Source organism: Narcine bancroftii, chromosome 2, assembly GCF_036971445.1.
Source record: "Narcine bancroftii isolate sNarBan1 chromosome 2, sNarBan1.hap1, whole genome shotgun sequence".
NCBI lineage: Eukaryota > Metazoa > Chordata > Chondrichthyes > Torpediniformes > Narcinidae > Narcine > Narcine bancroftii.
In genome coordinates, this window is record NC_091470.1 from 147,965,791 (window position 1) to 147,981,916 (window position 16,126).

Sequence of the window (16,126 nt, forward strand, 5' to 3'; positions counted from 1 at the left end):
CCCTTCTCCCACCCCCGACCTCTCCTCCATCCCCTTCTCCCACCCCGACCTCTCCTCCATCCCCTTCTCCCACCCCCGACCTCTCCTCCATCCCCTTCTCCCACCCCCGACCTCTCCTCCATCCCCTTCTCCCACCCCCGACCTCTCCTCCATCCCCTTCTCCCACCCCCGACCTCTCCTCCATCCCCCTTCTCCCACCTCTCCTCCATCCCCTTCTCCCACCCCCGACCTCTCCTCCATCCCCTTCTCCCACCCCCGACCTCTCCTCCATCCCCTTCTCCCACCCCCGACCTCTCCTCCATCCTCTTCTCCCACCCCCGACCTCTCCTCCATCCCCTTTTCCCACCCCCGACCTCTCCTCAATCCCCTTCTCCCACCCCCGACCTCTCCTCCATCCCCTTCTCCCACCTCTCCTCCATCCCCTTCTCCCACTCCTGACCTCTCCTCCATCCCATTCTCCCACCCCCGACCTCTCCTCCATCCCCTTCTCCCACCCCCGACCTCTCCTCCATCCCCTTCTCCCACCTCCGACCTCTCCTCCATCCCCTTCTCCCACCCCCGACCTCTCCTCCATCCCCTTCTCCCACCCCCGACCTCTCCTCCATCCCCTTCTCCCACCCCCGACCTCTCCTCCATCCCCCTTCTCCCACCTCTCCTCCATCCCCTTCTCCCACCCCCGACCTCTCCTCCATCCCCTTCTCCCACCCCCGACCTCTCCTCCATCCCCTTCTCCCACCCCGACCTCTCCTCCATCCCCTTCTCCCACCCCCGACCTCTCCTCCATCCCCTTCTCCCACCCCCGACCTCTCCTCCATCCCCTCCTCCCACCCCCGACCTCTCCTCCATCCCCTTCTCCCACCCCCGACCTCTCCTCCATCCCCCTTCTTCCACCTCTCCTCCATCCCCTTCTCCCACCCCCGACCTCTCCTCCATCCCCTTCTCCCACCCCCGACCTCTCCTCCATCCCCTTCTCCCACCCCCGACCTCTCCTCCATCCCCTTCTCCCACCCCCGACCTCTCCTCCATCCCCTTCTCCCACCCCCGACCTCTCCTCCATCCCCTTCTCCCACCCCCGACCTCTCCTTCATCCCCTTCTCCCACCCCCGACCTCTCCTCTATCCCCTTCTCCCACCCCGACCTCTCCTCTATCCCCTTCTCCCACCCCGACCTCTCCTCTATCCCCTTCTCCCACCCCGACCTCGCCTCTATCTCCTTCTCCCACCCCGACCTCTCCTCTCCCCTTCTCCCACCCCAACCTTTCTCACTCCATTCTGCTGCTAAGCCACACTTCATCTGCCTGAGGTCCACTCCATGGATGTCCACTCTCTCCACCTTCTTTAAAACTCATCAGCCAAGTCCTCAGTCACACCTCGTTCCCCAGGTATGCTGTTACTTAGTAATCATTGTGTTCAATTTGGTGATGTTCCAGTCTTCATTTTGATCATTCCCCTGAAACTCAGTAGAACTCAGATTTGGAGGTTAAAGTAAATCGTTATATTAGCCAACGTCCCAATTTCACCTCAAGTCATAATTTCATCTGAAAGCTTGCGCTTAGAATCCATGACATGAAGCAGCAAACTATGGAGAGTTGAGATGTCTTGGCAGGCCAGAGCTGGCCACACCAACCCTGGATATCAGGGACATTACATACCAGCCAGACGATGACAGTGTTGTGTCCCAGCTGGGCTGCTGAGTGGATAGCAGTCATCCCATCATTGGCCGGTACATGGGGATCTGCTCCGCATTCTTTCACGAGATACTGAACAGCTTCCAGGTGGCCTTCCTGGCTGGCCAGGTAGAGGGGAGTGGCACCATTTTTCATTTGAGTATTTACAACACTAGAGAAGAAAAAAATATTCATGAACTTTGAGCACATGGCATTGGAAATCAAAGACCATTTTGCCCATTGAATCTTTATGGGTCAGTTCTTCAGTAAATTTCATTCTCTTCAGCTTTCTTTCCCCCCCCCCCACCCCCCTACCTTTGATGAAACTTCTGTACAATTGCAGAATTAGAATTCTCCCATAAACACTGAAGCTGTATTGGATGTAATGGCCATTTTGCATCATTGCATCCTACCTTGGGGCTAGATTTAATTCAATGGAAGAATGGCCTTTAATCTTTGCAGTCAAAAGCACCCCCTCCCCCACCGAGTGCACTCTACGAAGTGGCCAGATGGGTACAGCGGGCATTCCCCGATGGAGGTTGGACACAAATTCCTCTGATAGATTCCAACCCAATATAGAGATGCCCTTCATTTTTTGGGGGAATATTTTATTTATGATTTTCATATCTTGAACTCCAACAGTTATCATAGTCAACTTCAATGTTAACATAGTCAGGCTAGACAACAATTTGCACTAAGGGCGTGGGAGGATTTGGTGGGTTTGTCACGGCACGGCAGCCAGAGAACAGGCTGTTTCAGTTTCTTGACTTTGCCTGATGGGGACAAGTTGGACCCCCCCGCCCCACATCCCTCTCCCAAATGGTGGAGGGGTGGGCAAGCAGAGCTCAATGGTCTATCTATAGTCGTTCTCCCACAAAATTCAAATATGGCTACCAAATTATTTTTGAAGGCGTCATTTTTTTTCCTTAAATTACAAGTGATTTTCTCCAGGGAAACACAGCTTTGAATTTCCTTGTTCCAGCATGTGATGCTCAGGAAGGAGTCAGATTTCCAAGTAACTGCTATCTCCTTCTCCCACCCCGACCTCCCGCTTCCTGGTCACTGCCAATTCCATAATCACAAATTGAATTTGGAACTTGGACAGCCTTATTGTAAGTCTTATGTCCATAATGTTTCCTAACAGGTACAATTCAGGGTCCTGCAGGAATTCTTTACCTATAATTTTGCCTTGGGCTTGGCCGAGTTCCACTCAAAAGGGTCAAGATGCCCTTCATTCACTCAACATACCTGGGGTGGTATCTAATCCCATTTTTTCCACCAAAAGTAGACTTTTTCCACATTAAATTACTTACAAAAGAGAAAACTATTCAATGTCTTTTCACATCTGTTGTGTCAGTCATATTGATACATTCCCATCAAAATATATTTTTATATTTATTCTCTAAATACACCATTACAACCCTTATGGTTCCTTGAAACTTCTCCTCCCCCTCTACTGTTTGAGGGACTTACCCTCGGTCACAGCCTCTCAATGTCAGGTAATGGTAGGACTCCAGACTGTGGTCCTTCCCTACATGGTCTCACAGGGCACCTAATCCCACTTTGAAGAGATTACACTACCAGTAAAACAGTAGTCTCTCCTTTTGGAAACATATTCCCCAGTGAACATGGTACTGGGGGGCCATATTCTAATCGTTGTTCCTAAGAAAAGTGTGGAGCTGGGCTGGACTCTAGCAACATCAATAGGGTTGGTGTTGCCCAGTGGGCTAACTCATGGTGTCACCCCCCCCCCCCCAACGGACCTAGTGAACAAGTGTAGAAGAAACAGGTGCATGTTCCTTGCGACAGTGGAGTTAAGCGAGGGGGGTGTGCGTGGCGACAGGATTGACCAGGGTGGGGGGGGGGGGAGGAGAGGTGGTGGAGCTGAGCTGGGGGGAGGGAGGGCTTTGACTGGAGTCCTTTAGAAAGTTCAAAAGAAAATTAGCATCGAGTTTTAGCCTTGTAGGTATATTGATACATTAAGCTGGGCTTACAAAAAACGTTTCTGTTGTTATAACTAACTACAGGAATATTTTTATAAAAAATAAATTTCTGCTGGAAAACTGCACAAAAATTTTATAGACAGTCATTTTGGTGTCATCCCCTCTGATGGTGTCACCCAGAGCAGTCCACACCCCCCTCCCCCCACCCGACACCTTAGTGATGCCAGTGCTTTACTCACAGTGTTACATTTCAAAGTTAAGATGGTTTGTGGCTTTGAAAGGAGTATGGAGTTAGCAGCGCTCTTCCACTGACCTTGTCCCACTTTAAGTGGGTCGATGCATGTGATTATGGTCCCATTCCTCATATGTCTCCTTGTCTCACCCTATCAGCATAATCCTTCTCTCTCACGTGTTAATCTAAACTTCCCCTTAACTCAGTGGTTCTCAACCTTTTTCCCCCCACTCACATACCACTAAGTAATCCCTTCTTAACCACAGAGCATAGGATGCCATTGGTGGTCTGTAGTTAGAAAAATAAATGTAAGGTGGTAACGTGAGTGGAAAAAAGGCTTGAGAACCACTGCCTTAAATACTTCTGTGCTATTTGCTACAACTGTTGCATCTGGTGTCTGTTTCCAAACACCATCCATTCTTGAATACAGGAGGACACCAGATATAGTTTTTGTCCAAACCTTTTGCATGTGTAGAACAAACCTGCTTTGCAGACTGCAGACTGAAAGCATCACTGTAATTCATTTTCTTTGAAAGGAAAGTGTTTTGTTCTTAACGGAATATTTTCAGTGGTGATTGGAACACTTTTAATGATATTTTTTGATGTGTTGGCTTGGAGCAGCCACCGCAAGGGCTCCTTGGGAAAAAGCCATTAGTCACAATTTGAAGGCGTGGCCGGAACCCACGTCTTGGATGTATCACCCATGGAGTATGTGGAAAAAAAAGTAATGTTTTACTCTGTGAGTGGTGACATATAAACAGTCAGTTTAACAAGGTATATTTCTAAGAAAACAACATTGCAGTGATATTTACCCTGTACTTCTCTGATCCAATGACTGACAGCTTAGACTCAGCACTATGCATCTTTTTAATCTTCTTAAATACAGAAGCCATTTCTCAGCTGGAGACCAGATACATCCCAGTGGTATGGATTAGATGGACTGTCCTGTGAGCTTGCCTGAGCTCCTGCTGCCACTCACAAGCAGCAGTTGAAGACACAAAAACAAAATGCTCAGAAATATGTGTCAGTGAGCACTTGCAACAACAAGCCTTCTCCTCTTCAAGGCACCATGCATCAGATTCAGATTTCAGGCGGATTGCCGGTGTACATGCAGTGACATTACATACAACCCTGAGATCCTTTTATCCTGCAGAATTACCATTTATTATAGTGCAAAAATAAATCTGTGCACATGTAACAAATAAGAAATGTAAACAAACTGACTGTAATACAGAGAGGGGGGGGAAAAAGTGCAAAAGTAGGAGTCCTGTTTCCGTGAGGGCCACCCACTTTTTTGTGAGAGGACTATTTAACCCCCTACTGTGAGGAAAAGTCTGTCTGAATGTGAAGTGTGCGGAAAGAACTCATAGGTTGAATTTACACCACCTTTGCATCAATAAAGTGGGTTTTGGAGCCGTTCCAAGTTACAGTGTAAAGTAAGCTCCTGCTAAGCAAGTTTCAGGGAGACGAGTATGAAAATCCTCCTGCCATAAGATTCTTGAATCCAGGAGGACACCAGATAATAGTTATTGTCCAAACCTTTTGCACGCGCAAAACAAACCTGCTTTGCAGACTGCAGCTGTCAACTGAGTGACCTGCTGAGAATGCTTAGAGGTTAGATGTGGCCCTCATGTGGAGAAGATCCGAGACCACACAGGGAATTTCCTCAGCTGAGGCAGGAATGTTGAAGATCACCCTACAGTTCCTGCTGTTGAGGATAGCAGAAAGCTTGCAAAATAATATTTAAAAAGATAGGTCGATAATATTTTTGCTCTTGGAGAGACCGAGGGCCTGGAGAGACGTATTGTCACCATGGTGCGTTGTATAATACTGTACTAATTTAATTAGTACAGTGGCCACCGTGACAGAGGTGCACCAAAGAAAAGGTACAAGGACTGCCTAAAGAAATCTCTTGGTGCCTGCCACATTGACCACCGCCAGTGGGCTGATAACGCCTCAAACCGTGCATCTTGGCGCCTCACAGTTTGGCGGGCAGCAGCCTCCTTTGAAGAAGACCGCAGAGCCCACCTCACTGACAAAAAGCAAAGGAGGAAAAACCCAACACCCAACCCCAACCAACCAATTTTCCCTTGCAACCGCTGCAATCGTGTCTGCCTGTCCCGCATCGGACTGGTCAGCCACAAACGAGCCTGCAGCTGACGTGGACTTTTTACCCTCTCCATAAATCTTCGTCCGCGAAGCCAAGCCAAAGAATTTAATTGTGTAAAAGCAATCTACACGTGCTTACTACAGCATTCTAACTCAACTGTGTGCAGGCTGTGTACATGCCTGAAGGATTCCAAGTGAAATTTTGTAATCCCACATTTTACCAGTCCATTTCAGTTATAATCTTCTCACCCTTTCATTGAGAAAGAAACAAGCAGCTGGATGTTTCAACAGGAAGAGCATTACTTATCTTGCCTGCTGATAACGAGCACCAATAGATTAATAATTCAAGACAATAATGGAAATCAGTCATTTCCTGAAACTATGCCCCATTGTGCTGGAGCACTGACCCGGCACCCCTCCCCCCCCCCCCCCCCCCCCCATTCATTACAACCGCAAGCAAGAGATCTCAGCTTGTGGGGCAAAGCATTCCAAAACATCCCTTGTGTTCCCAGCTCTGAAATAAGCTTTATGCAGCAAGAATACTGAGGCATAGGCAAGAGCCTTGAGTGGTCAGCATGTGACAGCAATGAATGGTCAATTAACAATGAGAGCTCTGAATGGTTAGTGATAACACTGAGTCAATGTATCTGACTATTATGATAAACAGTACCTCTGTAAAATGTCTTTTAGATTAATCAATAGTATCGCTGACTGGTCAATTCATTGATTAATTAGTCAGGCTCAAAAGAATAAAAACCCAATCTCTCTGATGCACCCAGGAGAATATTGTGGATATACCAAAAGGCTTTAATTCACTTGAGAGCATAGACTCTCCCTACTGTTCGGCCCTGTACTAAGTTGCAGACCCTGTGGGTTGGGGCCATAGGTACAACCGGCCAATAGGCATGCTTGACCAGATAATTACACATTTCATTGGTTTACCATACTATCCTTGACACCTTGGTGATATTTGTCCTCCCCATCTCTATATCTTCTTCAGTCAGTTCTGCCACCCTTCTCTATTCTTCCCAAAAATCTTGTTTCCAGGAAGATTAATTACTCAATCTGGCCTCTTTTTGAGTCACGTTTCAATTATCGCCACTCGATTTCCTAATATGGCAATTTGTGACTGCAGTTCACAAAGTTTATTCACCATTATTTGATCATTTGTACGCATGGATCCTGGACCTGTCTTGTCTGCTTCTACTCCGTTCCTATCTAACACTTCCTGTTTCAATGCTGTCTCACATTCTCATTCCTCAATAACATTGTTCCTGTTCCTCTCCACTCTTGAGAGTCCCCATGCCCCTCCCAATTTAAATACTTAATCTGTAACAGCGTCGACTAATCAGCAATAGCCTTCAATGGTAAGCATTACCCGCACAAAAATCAATCAATCATCCAAGCGAGTCTGAATGGTAAAATTACTCGAGCAATGAAGTTCTGAAGGGCAAATCACAGACTGATCAATATATCAACAATGAAAGGATAATTAATCAGGATTAGCAATAAATAATCCTTTTGATGCACAGTAGTGGAGGAAATCATTCACTGGGCTCCCTGGATGTGCCTGTGGATTCACCCATAACTGGACAACTCTCACGCACTATAATATACCCTTCTGCTTGGAGTACACAGGCCAGGAATTTTGCATGGCTGATTTGTTAGTTTTCTGTAATTTCAATCTCTTTTATCTTTTTAGGGGAAGGAACAAGGACATTTGCACAAGCAAGGTGCTGGGGCTAACAATAGGACTGAGTGACAGGCCTGAGAGTGATGGAGAATCAAAGTGGGGAAACAGGCCTTTCAGCCAAACCTGCCCACACTGACCAAAATGTCCAACCACAATGGCCCCACCTGCCTCCATTTGGCCTTTATCCCTCTTCACTTAATCTTCTCATGTATCTGCCTAATCAATGTTTCCTAAATGTTGCAATAGTACCTTCTCTGACAGCTTGTTCCATAACCCACCATCCTCTGTGGAAAAAATAGTTCAGATTAAATCTCACCCGCCGCACCCCACCCCCCCCCCGCCCGCCATCAACCAGTATCCTCTGACCCTCAATTCCCCTACTCCACCCAATCCATTTCTCTCACGATTTTGTACATCTCCATGAGATCACTCCTCATCCTCCTACGCTCCATAGCCTGAGAGGGAAAAGAAGCAGACACCTTCAGGTATACAAGGGGATCTTCACCTGAAAATATTGGCAGTCCACTGGATGAAGATGTTTGGCAGCCATTTCAAAGGTCCAGAGGAACAAGCCATGACAGTTCTGTACTATTCCAAATCTCTTCCTTTGGCAACATAATTAGACATAGATATTGTTCTATAATGTTCTAAATGCCACAGTTAAAGGAAAACTTTGGAGGCTTTTAAAATGTGTAATAGAGACAGAAATTGCCAGTGATGTGTGGTTACTGTAGGTTTTAAACCATTGTTTTGCTTTACATTATCATTTACACCAATGTCACATGCAGAATAAAACAAAACAACTACTGCAAAATGGTGATAAAATTGTTTTATCTGCTGTCATTGTGCACAGTCCTGATGGCTTTGTATTCCTTTACAGCACTAATGGGTTCTTTTAACAAGTTCTGATAACACAATACAATTACTGCTGCTTAAATGTTATCAACGGAAGCAGAGCGGTCAACTCACTGAAGAGGGAAACGTTAATCTGTTACATTGGCACCTGGCAGCCTGAGGAGTTTCATTTGACAGCTGATAAATGCTGCAGGTAGAAGGAGGCAGTACTGATTCTGGACCTGCCACATTGGTAGAACTTTAGATTAATTTTGCTTTAAAACACTGTCTCTGTTGTGGCACCAACTTTGCAAGGTCCTACACAGAGCAGGGAGGTAGAAATGATCTTTGGCTGGCTGTTGCTGGTTGGTTGACGGAAAAACATAGACTGAGATAGATAGCAACTTCCATCTCTCCTTCACAAGATGGTGGTGCCACAGATTTTGTGCCTGCAAAGAGGAATCAACTGGGGGTGGGGGAGTCATCTTTTGGGGATATGTGCTGAGCCTTTAGAGCAGGTGAGGACAAAACTCTTCAGGGGGTTTGGAATTCTCTCTTGCTGTGGTTACTCCACTGTTGAATAGATGTAAGATTAACAGATTGTTGAGTTTAAAGGATTTGAAAGTGGACCATAAATGTGATGTGAATGCTCATTCATGATTAGTTAAATGGCAGAGTAAACCAGAATAGATATTTAGTGCACGCCTACTCCTGTTTATCTACTCAGTTATGTATGGCACTACCTCAAGAAGGCCACAATCATAAAGGATACCCATCACCCTGCTCACAATCTCTTTCTGCTGCTTCTTTCAGTACAGAAACATGAAATCTGGCAGCTCTAGGTTGAAGAACAGATTTCTCCCAACAGCTCTCAGCTCTTGAACCTCCCTTATTACCCTAACAGCTGTGAGCCTTTTATATTTATGATCTCTTTTTCTGTTGTAGTCATTTAAATATTATAGTTCACATAGTAGCTGTGTAGCTGCAGTGTGTTTTGATGTGTTTAAATATCTAAGACTATTTTATATATGTGACAATAAATCTCTCTCTCTCTCTTGCTCTATCAAGACAGCTGCCACTCAATAAAATCTCTTAATTTCATGCCCATACTGAAAGATGGGGTCGCTGACAGTTCATCTGTACTGACACTCATTAACACTTGTAATTCTGGTGTTCCAAAACATACACACTGTTCTTTTTCCTCATTTACTTTGATCTAAAAAAAAAATCGTAGGGAAAAAAGGTGTCCATGTTTTGATCCAAATATGTTCCAACTTCCCAATTTTTACAGATGTACGGAAACCTTCGTGGTGTGTGGGAGATGGGCAGCTTGAGTCTGCACAGAGACTTTCAAAAGCTGGGATAGTTGGGCACAGTTTGTGACTGCAGTTCAGAGCGGGGGGGGGGGTTTCTTGGATTGGGTGTCATTACAGTAGCTACATCAACAAAAAAAAACACAAGTTTTATCCAAGATCTTCAAGCCTGTCGCCAAGTTGATCGATTTGTTTAAACATTAACATTGGTGGCACACAAGCTGCAGTCTTATGGAGACTAAAATCTGGATTTAGCCTCAATCACTCAAACTAGAATGCACAATATTCAGAATATTAGACAATCAAAAACAATGACCACCTGGAGCTATCTAGCACCAAGTGCAACTTCAATGAATTTTATTGTGTTGGAGAAACTCAGCAGGTCACGCGGCATCTATAGGAGGCAAAGGGATGCCGCCAATGTTTTGGACCTAAGCCCTTTGTCAAAAAAGCAGAAAAGTTGGCATGAATCTGAATGAAATGGTGGGAAGGAGGGGAGATGCAGGGAGAGGAGCACAGGCTAACAGACAAGAGGATATAGGTGGGAGGGCAGAAGATAAGAAAGTTGAGATGTGATTGGAGGAGGGAACAGCTCTATGAATGGAAAGGGAAGGGGTGGGGAGCTGGAGGGAAAGAGCCTAACAGAAACTGGAGAAGTCGATGTAAATGGCATCTGGAGGGTGCCCAGACAGAACGTTAAGTGTTGTTCCTCCAGTTTGCAGGTGGTGTTGTGTTTGTGATGTATGGCCGAATGGTCTCCAAACTCAGCTTCAAATGTTTTAATTAAACTCTCAAAATGTTTGCCACATGAACTTAAATGGCAGCAAGAGAGAGAGAGAGAGAGAGAGAGAGAGAGAAAGAGAGAGAGCGCCACCCCACTCAGGTTTCCAGGCCTGGTAACTGAAGCTCTGCCATCACAGCTGCTTGAAGGAGCAGAAATAACTGAGCATTGAATAATTAATCTAAATTCTTCATGACTTGGGGGAGGGATGCCTCAGCAAGATTGACCGAAACAAGCATCACCAACCTCACCAGAATATTTCCAGAATTCTCCACATGATCTCAGCTCAAGGTTATATTCACAAGAGTGTTGCATGAGGTATGATATTATTCATTTGGCATGGTGGTCCTTATTCTGCCCCGTTTCGGTCCAAGATTCCCAGTACTTCTTGCTGCTTCAGTAACCCAAGTTTCCTGATTTACCATACTCAGATTTTGAGCAGACATTTTCACATGAGATGCCTTCATGTAAAATCAGAGGCAGGTGGTTTATTGTGATCAAGCCAAATATCAAATGAATGATAGAATTGTTCCCCCACAGGAGTCTATTCATCTATGCTGACATCTTGAGGGAATAACGTGGAACATGCACACTTTAAAATGTGCTACATTTCTATAGATGAACTAATCAACTGCTCCTTCTATTTACTTTGGAATATAGAACACAACAGCACAGAACAGGCCTTTCAACCCTTGATGTTGTGCCAAACCATATATTCCTTAAAAAAAAAGTACTAAAACACTCCCTCCTCATAACCCTCCATTTTTCTTTCATCCATGTGCCTGCCTAAGAGTCTCGTAAATGCCCCTAATGTTTCAGCCTCCACCACTAACCCTGATGTTAGAAACAGAAGTACCTTTAAAGAAATTGCTCGAGACAAATATTGAGAACAAAGAACATTTATTACAACAACAATGCAAAGTTGGGTGCTTCCCCTTACCCTGGGAATACACACATACACTGGGGCTCACCCAACTTTTATACAGTAAATTTCTGTATCAGAATACCCTCCCCCTTACATTCTTCTGCCCCCTGGATGGGTTTGGCAGAGGCAATCCTTCCTGCCTACGTGCAGTTTCAGTATACTTGGAGGACCAGGGGGTATCCTGTTGGTGTCTTCTCATGCCATTATTCCCATTGTCCTTATTCACAACCTTGCCCTTGTCCCCATTCACACCTTCCCGACTCTCAGGGCTACAGTCCCTTCATATGCAGGGTTCGTTAATCTTGTCTAGGGTTTACTAGTTAAATATGCATAAATAGACAACAGACTCGCCAAGGCAAATAGCGCCTTTGGAAGACTACACAAAAGAGTCTGGAAAAACAACCAACTGAAAAACCTCACAAAGATAAGCGTATACAGAGCCGTTGTCATACCCACACTCCTGTTCGGCTCCGAATCATGGGTCCTCTACCGGCATCACCTACGGCTCCTAGAACGCTTCCACCAGCGTTGTCTCCGCTCCATCCTCAACATTCACTGGAGCGCTTTCATCCCTAACGTCGAAGTACTCGAGATGGCAGAGGTCGGCAGCATCGAGTCCACGCTGCTGAAGATCCAGCTGCGCTGGGTGGGTCACGTCTCCAGAATGGAGGACCATCGCCTTCCCAAGATCGTGTTATATGGCGAGCTCTCCACTGGCCACCGTGACAGAGGTGCACCAAAGAAAAGGTACAAGGACTGCCTAAAGAAATCTCTTGGTGCCTGCCACATTGACCACCGCCAGTGGGCTGATATCGCCTCAAACCGTGCATCTTGGCGCCTCACAGTTCGGCGGGCAGCAACCTCCTTTGAAGAAGACCGCAGAGCCCACCTCACTGACAAAAGGCAAAGGAGGAAAAACCCAACACCCAACCCCAACCCACCAATTTTCCCCTGCAACCGTGTCTACCTGTCCCGCATCGGACTTGTCAGCCACAATCGAGCCTGCAGCTGACGTGGACATTTACCCCCTCCATAAATCTTCGTCCGCGAAGCCAAGCCAAAGAAGAAGATGCATACTTGAAAAATCTGTGTATGGCTTACTAATTATATATGTATAACTTGCTAATACAGTCTAAGGTTTTCTAATTACTTATGCAAGCCTTGCTAATTCTATTTGGGGCTTGGCGACCCTTATCTCGTTCAGACTAACTCTACTTCTATTCTGAATTGTCTGTCCTTACTTCCTTCATTCAGTGAACTTGCTGCTTCTTTCTGAAGGGCTAGGAGATTCTTATCTTACTTAGACAGTGTCAGCTTCCTGCCTTCTAATATCCATGTCTCATGTTGGTTGTATTGGCTTCATTCATTTACTTATGTATCTATTTTATTTTCTTCATGTTCATATTGCAATATCAGTATTTCTCATCTCTCACACTGGCAAGGCATTCCAGGCACCCACAACTTTGCAAAAAAAAATTACTCCTGATGTCTCCCCTAAACTTCTCTCCATTCACTTTCTACACATGTCCTTTGGTGTTTGCTATTCCTGCCCTGGGAAAAAGGTACTGGCTGTCCACCTTATCTATACCTCTCAGAATCTTGTTGACCTCTATCAAGTGTCCTCTCATCCATCTTTGCTCCAGAGAAAAATCCCAGCTCTGCTAACCCAGCTGTTTGGATAAACAAAATAAAAACCTCAAAATTATTTTGAGCTGACTAAGTTCATGGGCAACATGGTGAGATTTAAACTGTTAGTCCTGACCTCAGAATTAATAGTCCAGCAAGTTAACCACAGAACTACTGATATAATGCAGAATGTAAAGTATAATCGCATTTGATTCTGTGGTGAAGACCAAAAGAGAATGACATAGCTAACAACTGGTTCACTTGCTGCCCACACCACACAAACTGCCATTATTTACCTGCAAGCCAATTTCTTCCTCTCCACTTGATTAAAAGCCAAGTAGTTGCTCAGGACTACTCCCTCTAGAAATGGACTGGCAACCTGTTTTAATACCTGTAAATGGAGACATCACAACAACTTCCACCAAGGATATGCTGCAGACAGGAGAAGTTTCCTTATCTGATTTCATTCCAATCTGCCTTAACTACAATAGTCCAACTTCCTAAATGTATTCTGTAACAATGCTATGTTCAGTCACCTCTGCTATACCTGAATGGGTCATTGAGTTCGACTTCTACCATGACTACTGTGTAATAATCTGGAATTTAGTAAAGTAATTTGTAATTATGACCATTGAATTGTAAGAGCTCATTTTGCTCATCAATTTTCTTTGAGGAAATCTGCCTTTCCTGTTTGTCTTACACCTGACTCTAAATCCACCAATATGATTGGAGACCACAAGAGACTGCAGATGCTAAAATCTTGTCAAAATAAATCAATCTGTTGAAAGAACTCAGCAGGTCAAGCAGCATCAAGGGATATTTGGGTCAAACCTTTTGTCGTGAGGTTTTCCAACACAAAGTGTCGACAATTCCTTCCACCCTCCCCCCCCCACCTCATAGATGTTCCTAGTCCCACTGAATTCCTCCAGTGGATTGTTTATTTGCCACCTTAAATGTCCCAGCACTGACACTCAGATACTGAAATTAAACTAAAAAAAGGCCACCTCCAACCACTCCTCGTTTCAGGATTACTTGATCTTAACCTCCGAAAACCAGATCAAACCTGACCTTATTCTGAAGCATTCACAGGTAGCTGAAAAACATGTTATGATTACCCGTTTCTGGATCCTGGGCATCTTGTCTTATCTTTATCGCATTTCAAAATGATTTTCCCATTCTTCTCTTCCATCAGCAGACCAGAAAACAAATTTCCCATTGATCACCTTCCATCTCCATGGGATAGGAGGAAGGCAGTAGAGCACACATTCTTAACCTTTTCTGGCTATGCCCCCCACCCCCAGGACTGTTTATCCTCCCCCACCCCCACTTCCCCATGAAGCAGTTAAGTTTTGGTCTCTTCTGTTCTCGTCTCATGTTGACTATATAAAAAGCATAAAAAATATTTGTTACACGAGGTGAAAGGAAAACAAGGCTTTTACTTAAATACGGTGTAGCCCCCAGGGTCATAGGGCCCTCATTGAGAATAGCTGCAGTAGAAAACATTATAGAGCAAGTCCAAGGTAAAGGAAGGGGAGACTATTGCAAATGAGACAAGTTTCATCAAAATAGATACTCTTTTCAAAAATGTGCAGTGACTTTATTTTTAATAAGTACCTTTCACAATTCAATCTGGACTTTACATTTTAAATATTTTAATATTTTAAATGTTAAACCAACAGCACGGTAACAGGCACTTCCAGCCCACAAGTCCATGCTGCCCAATTACACCCAATTGACCTCCAACCCTGGTATGTTTTGAAGGGTGGGAGAAAAGCAGAGCACCTGGAAGAAACCCACGCAGGCATGGGGAAAATACATAAACTTTTTACAGACAGCGCCAGATTCAAAGCCCGGTCACTGGCGTTGCAGCAGCGTAGCGCTAACCACTACGTTAACCATGCCGAATGAATGAGTTTTACCACCCTTTAAGAATTTTGATGTGAAGTTGAAGCAAACTGGAGGAAATGTTGGTACCATTTGCACATCAATTCCCATAAACTGTAGTGCTTCTCAGAGATGTTAATTGATGAATACAGGCACTGGGCACAACTCCCAGGGACTCTGACTAGAGATTGACATGAGATTTGTTCATATCCATCAGAGCAGCTTTCGTTCTGACAGCTCATCCAAAATACAGGACAGCTCATCCAAAATACAGGGCAGCTCATCCAAAATACAGGGCAGCTCATCCAAAATACAGGGCAGCTCATCCAAAATACAGGGCAGCTCATCCAAAATACAGGGCAGCTCATCCAAAATACAGGGCAGCTCATCCAAAATACAGGGCAGCTCATCCAAAATACAGGGCAGCTCATCCAAAATACAGGGCAGCTCATCCAAAATACAGGGCAGCTCATCCAAAATACAGGGCAGCTCATCCAAAATACAGGGCAGCTCATCCAAAATACAGGGCAGCTCATCCAAAATACAGGGCAGCTCATCCAAAATACAGGGCAGCTCATCCAAAATACAGGGCAGCTCATCCAAAATACAGGGCAGCTCATCCAAAATACAGGGCAGCTCATCCAAAATACAGGGCAGCTCATCCAAAATACAGGGCAGCTCATCCAAAATACAGGGCAGCTCATCCAAAACACAGGGCAGCTCATCCAAAACACAGGGCAGCTCATCCAAAACACAGGGCAGCTCATCCAAAACACAGGGCAGCTCATCCAAAACACAGGGCAGCTCATCCAAAATACAGGGCAGCTCTCCCAAACTGCACTGGAGCACCATTCTCATTTAGTGTGCCCCGGACTCTGGATTTTTGCCCCATAAAGAAATTTGATTAGATAACTGCTTTAATGACCTCTCGGTGGGGGAGCATTTTGGTGAGAGTGATCATAGAGCTTCAACATAGCTATGGAAAAGGATAAAAACAGTCAAAATGAGAAAGTGCATAACTGTGGAAGGGCTAATTATGAAGGGATGAGGCAGGAATTAACGAGAGTAAACTAGAAACAAGTTTAAGGGTGAAAGCACAGAAGTAATGTGGAGGGTTCAA

At 45.2% G+C, this 16,126-nt stretch overlaps 1 protein-coding gene across 2 annotated transcripts in view; it reads right to left on the bottom strand.

Annotated features, from left to right (window-relative positions):
• Positions 1–16,126, bottom strand: part of espn (espin) — a 116,022-nt gene that overhangs the window by 78,061 nt on the left and 21,835 nt on the right. For both annotated transcript variants that reach the window (XM_069918503.1, XM_069918502.1), the window contains exon 3: positions 1,652–1,838. In XM_069918503.1, coding sequence (XP_069774604.1) covers positions 1,652–1,838 — 187 coding nt within the window. The remainder of the gene's footprint in view (positions 1–1,651; positions 1,839–16,126) is intronic.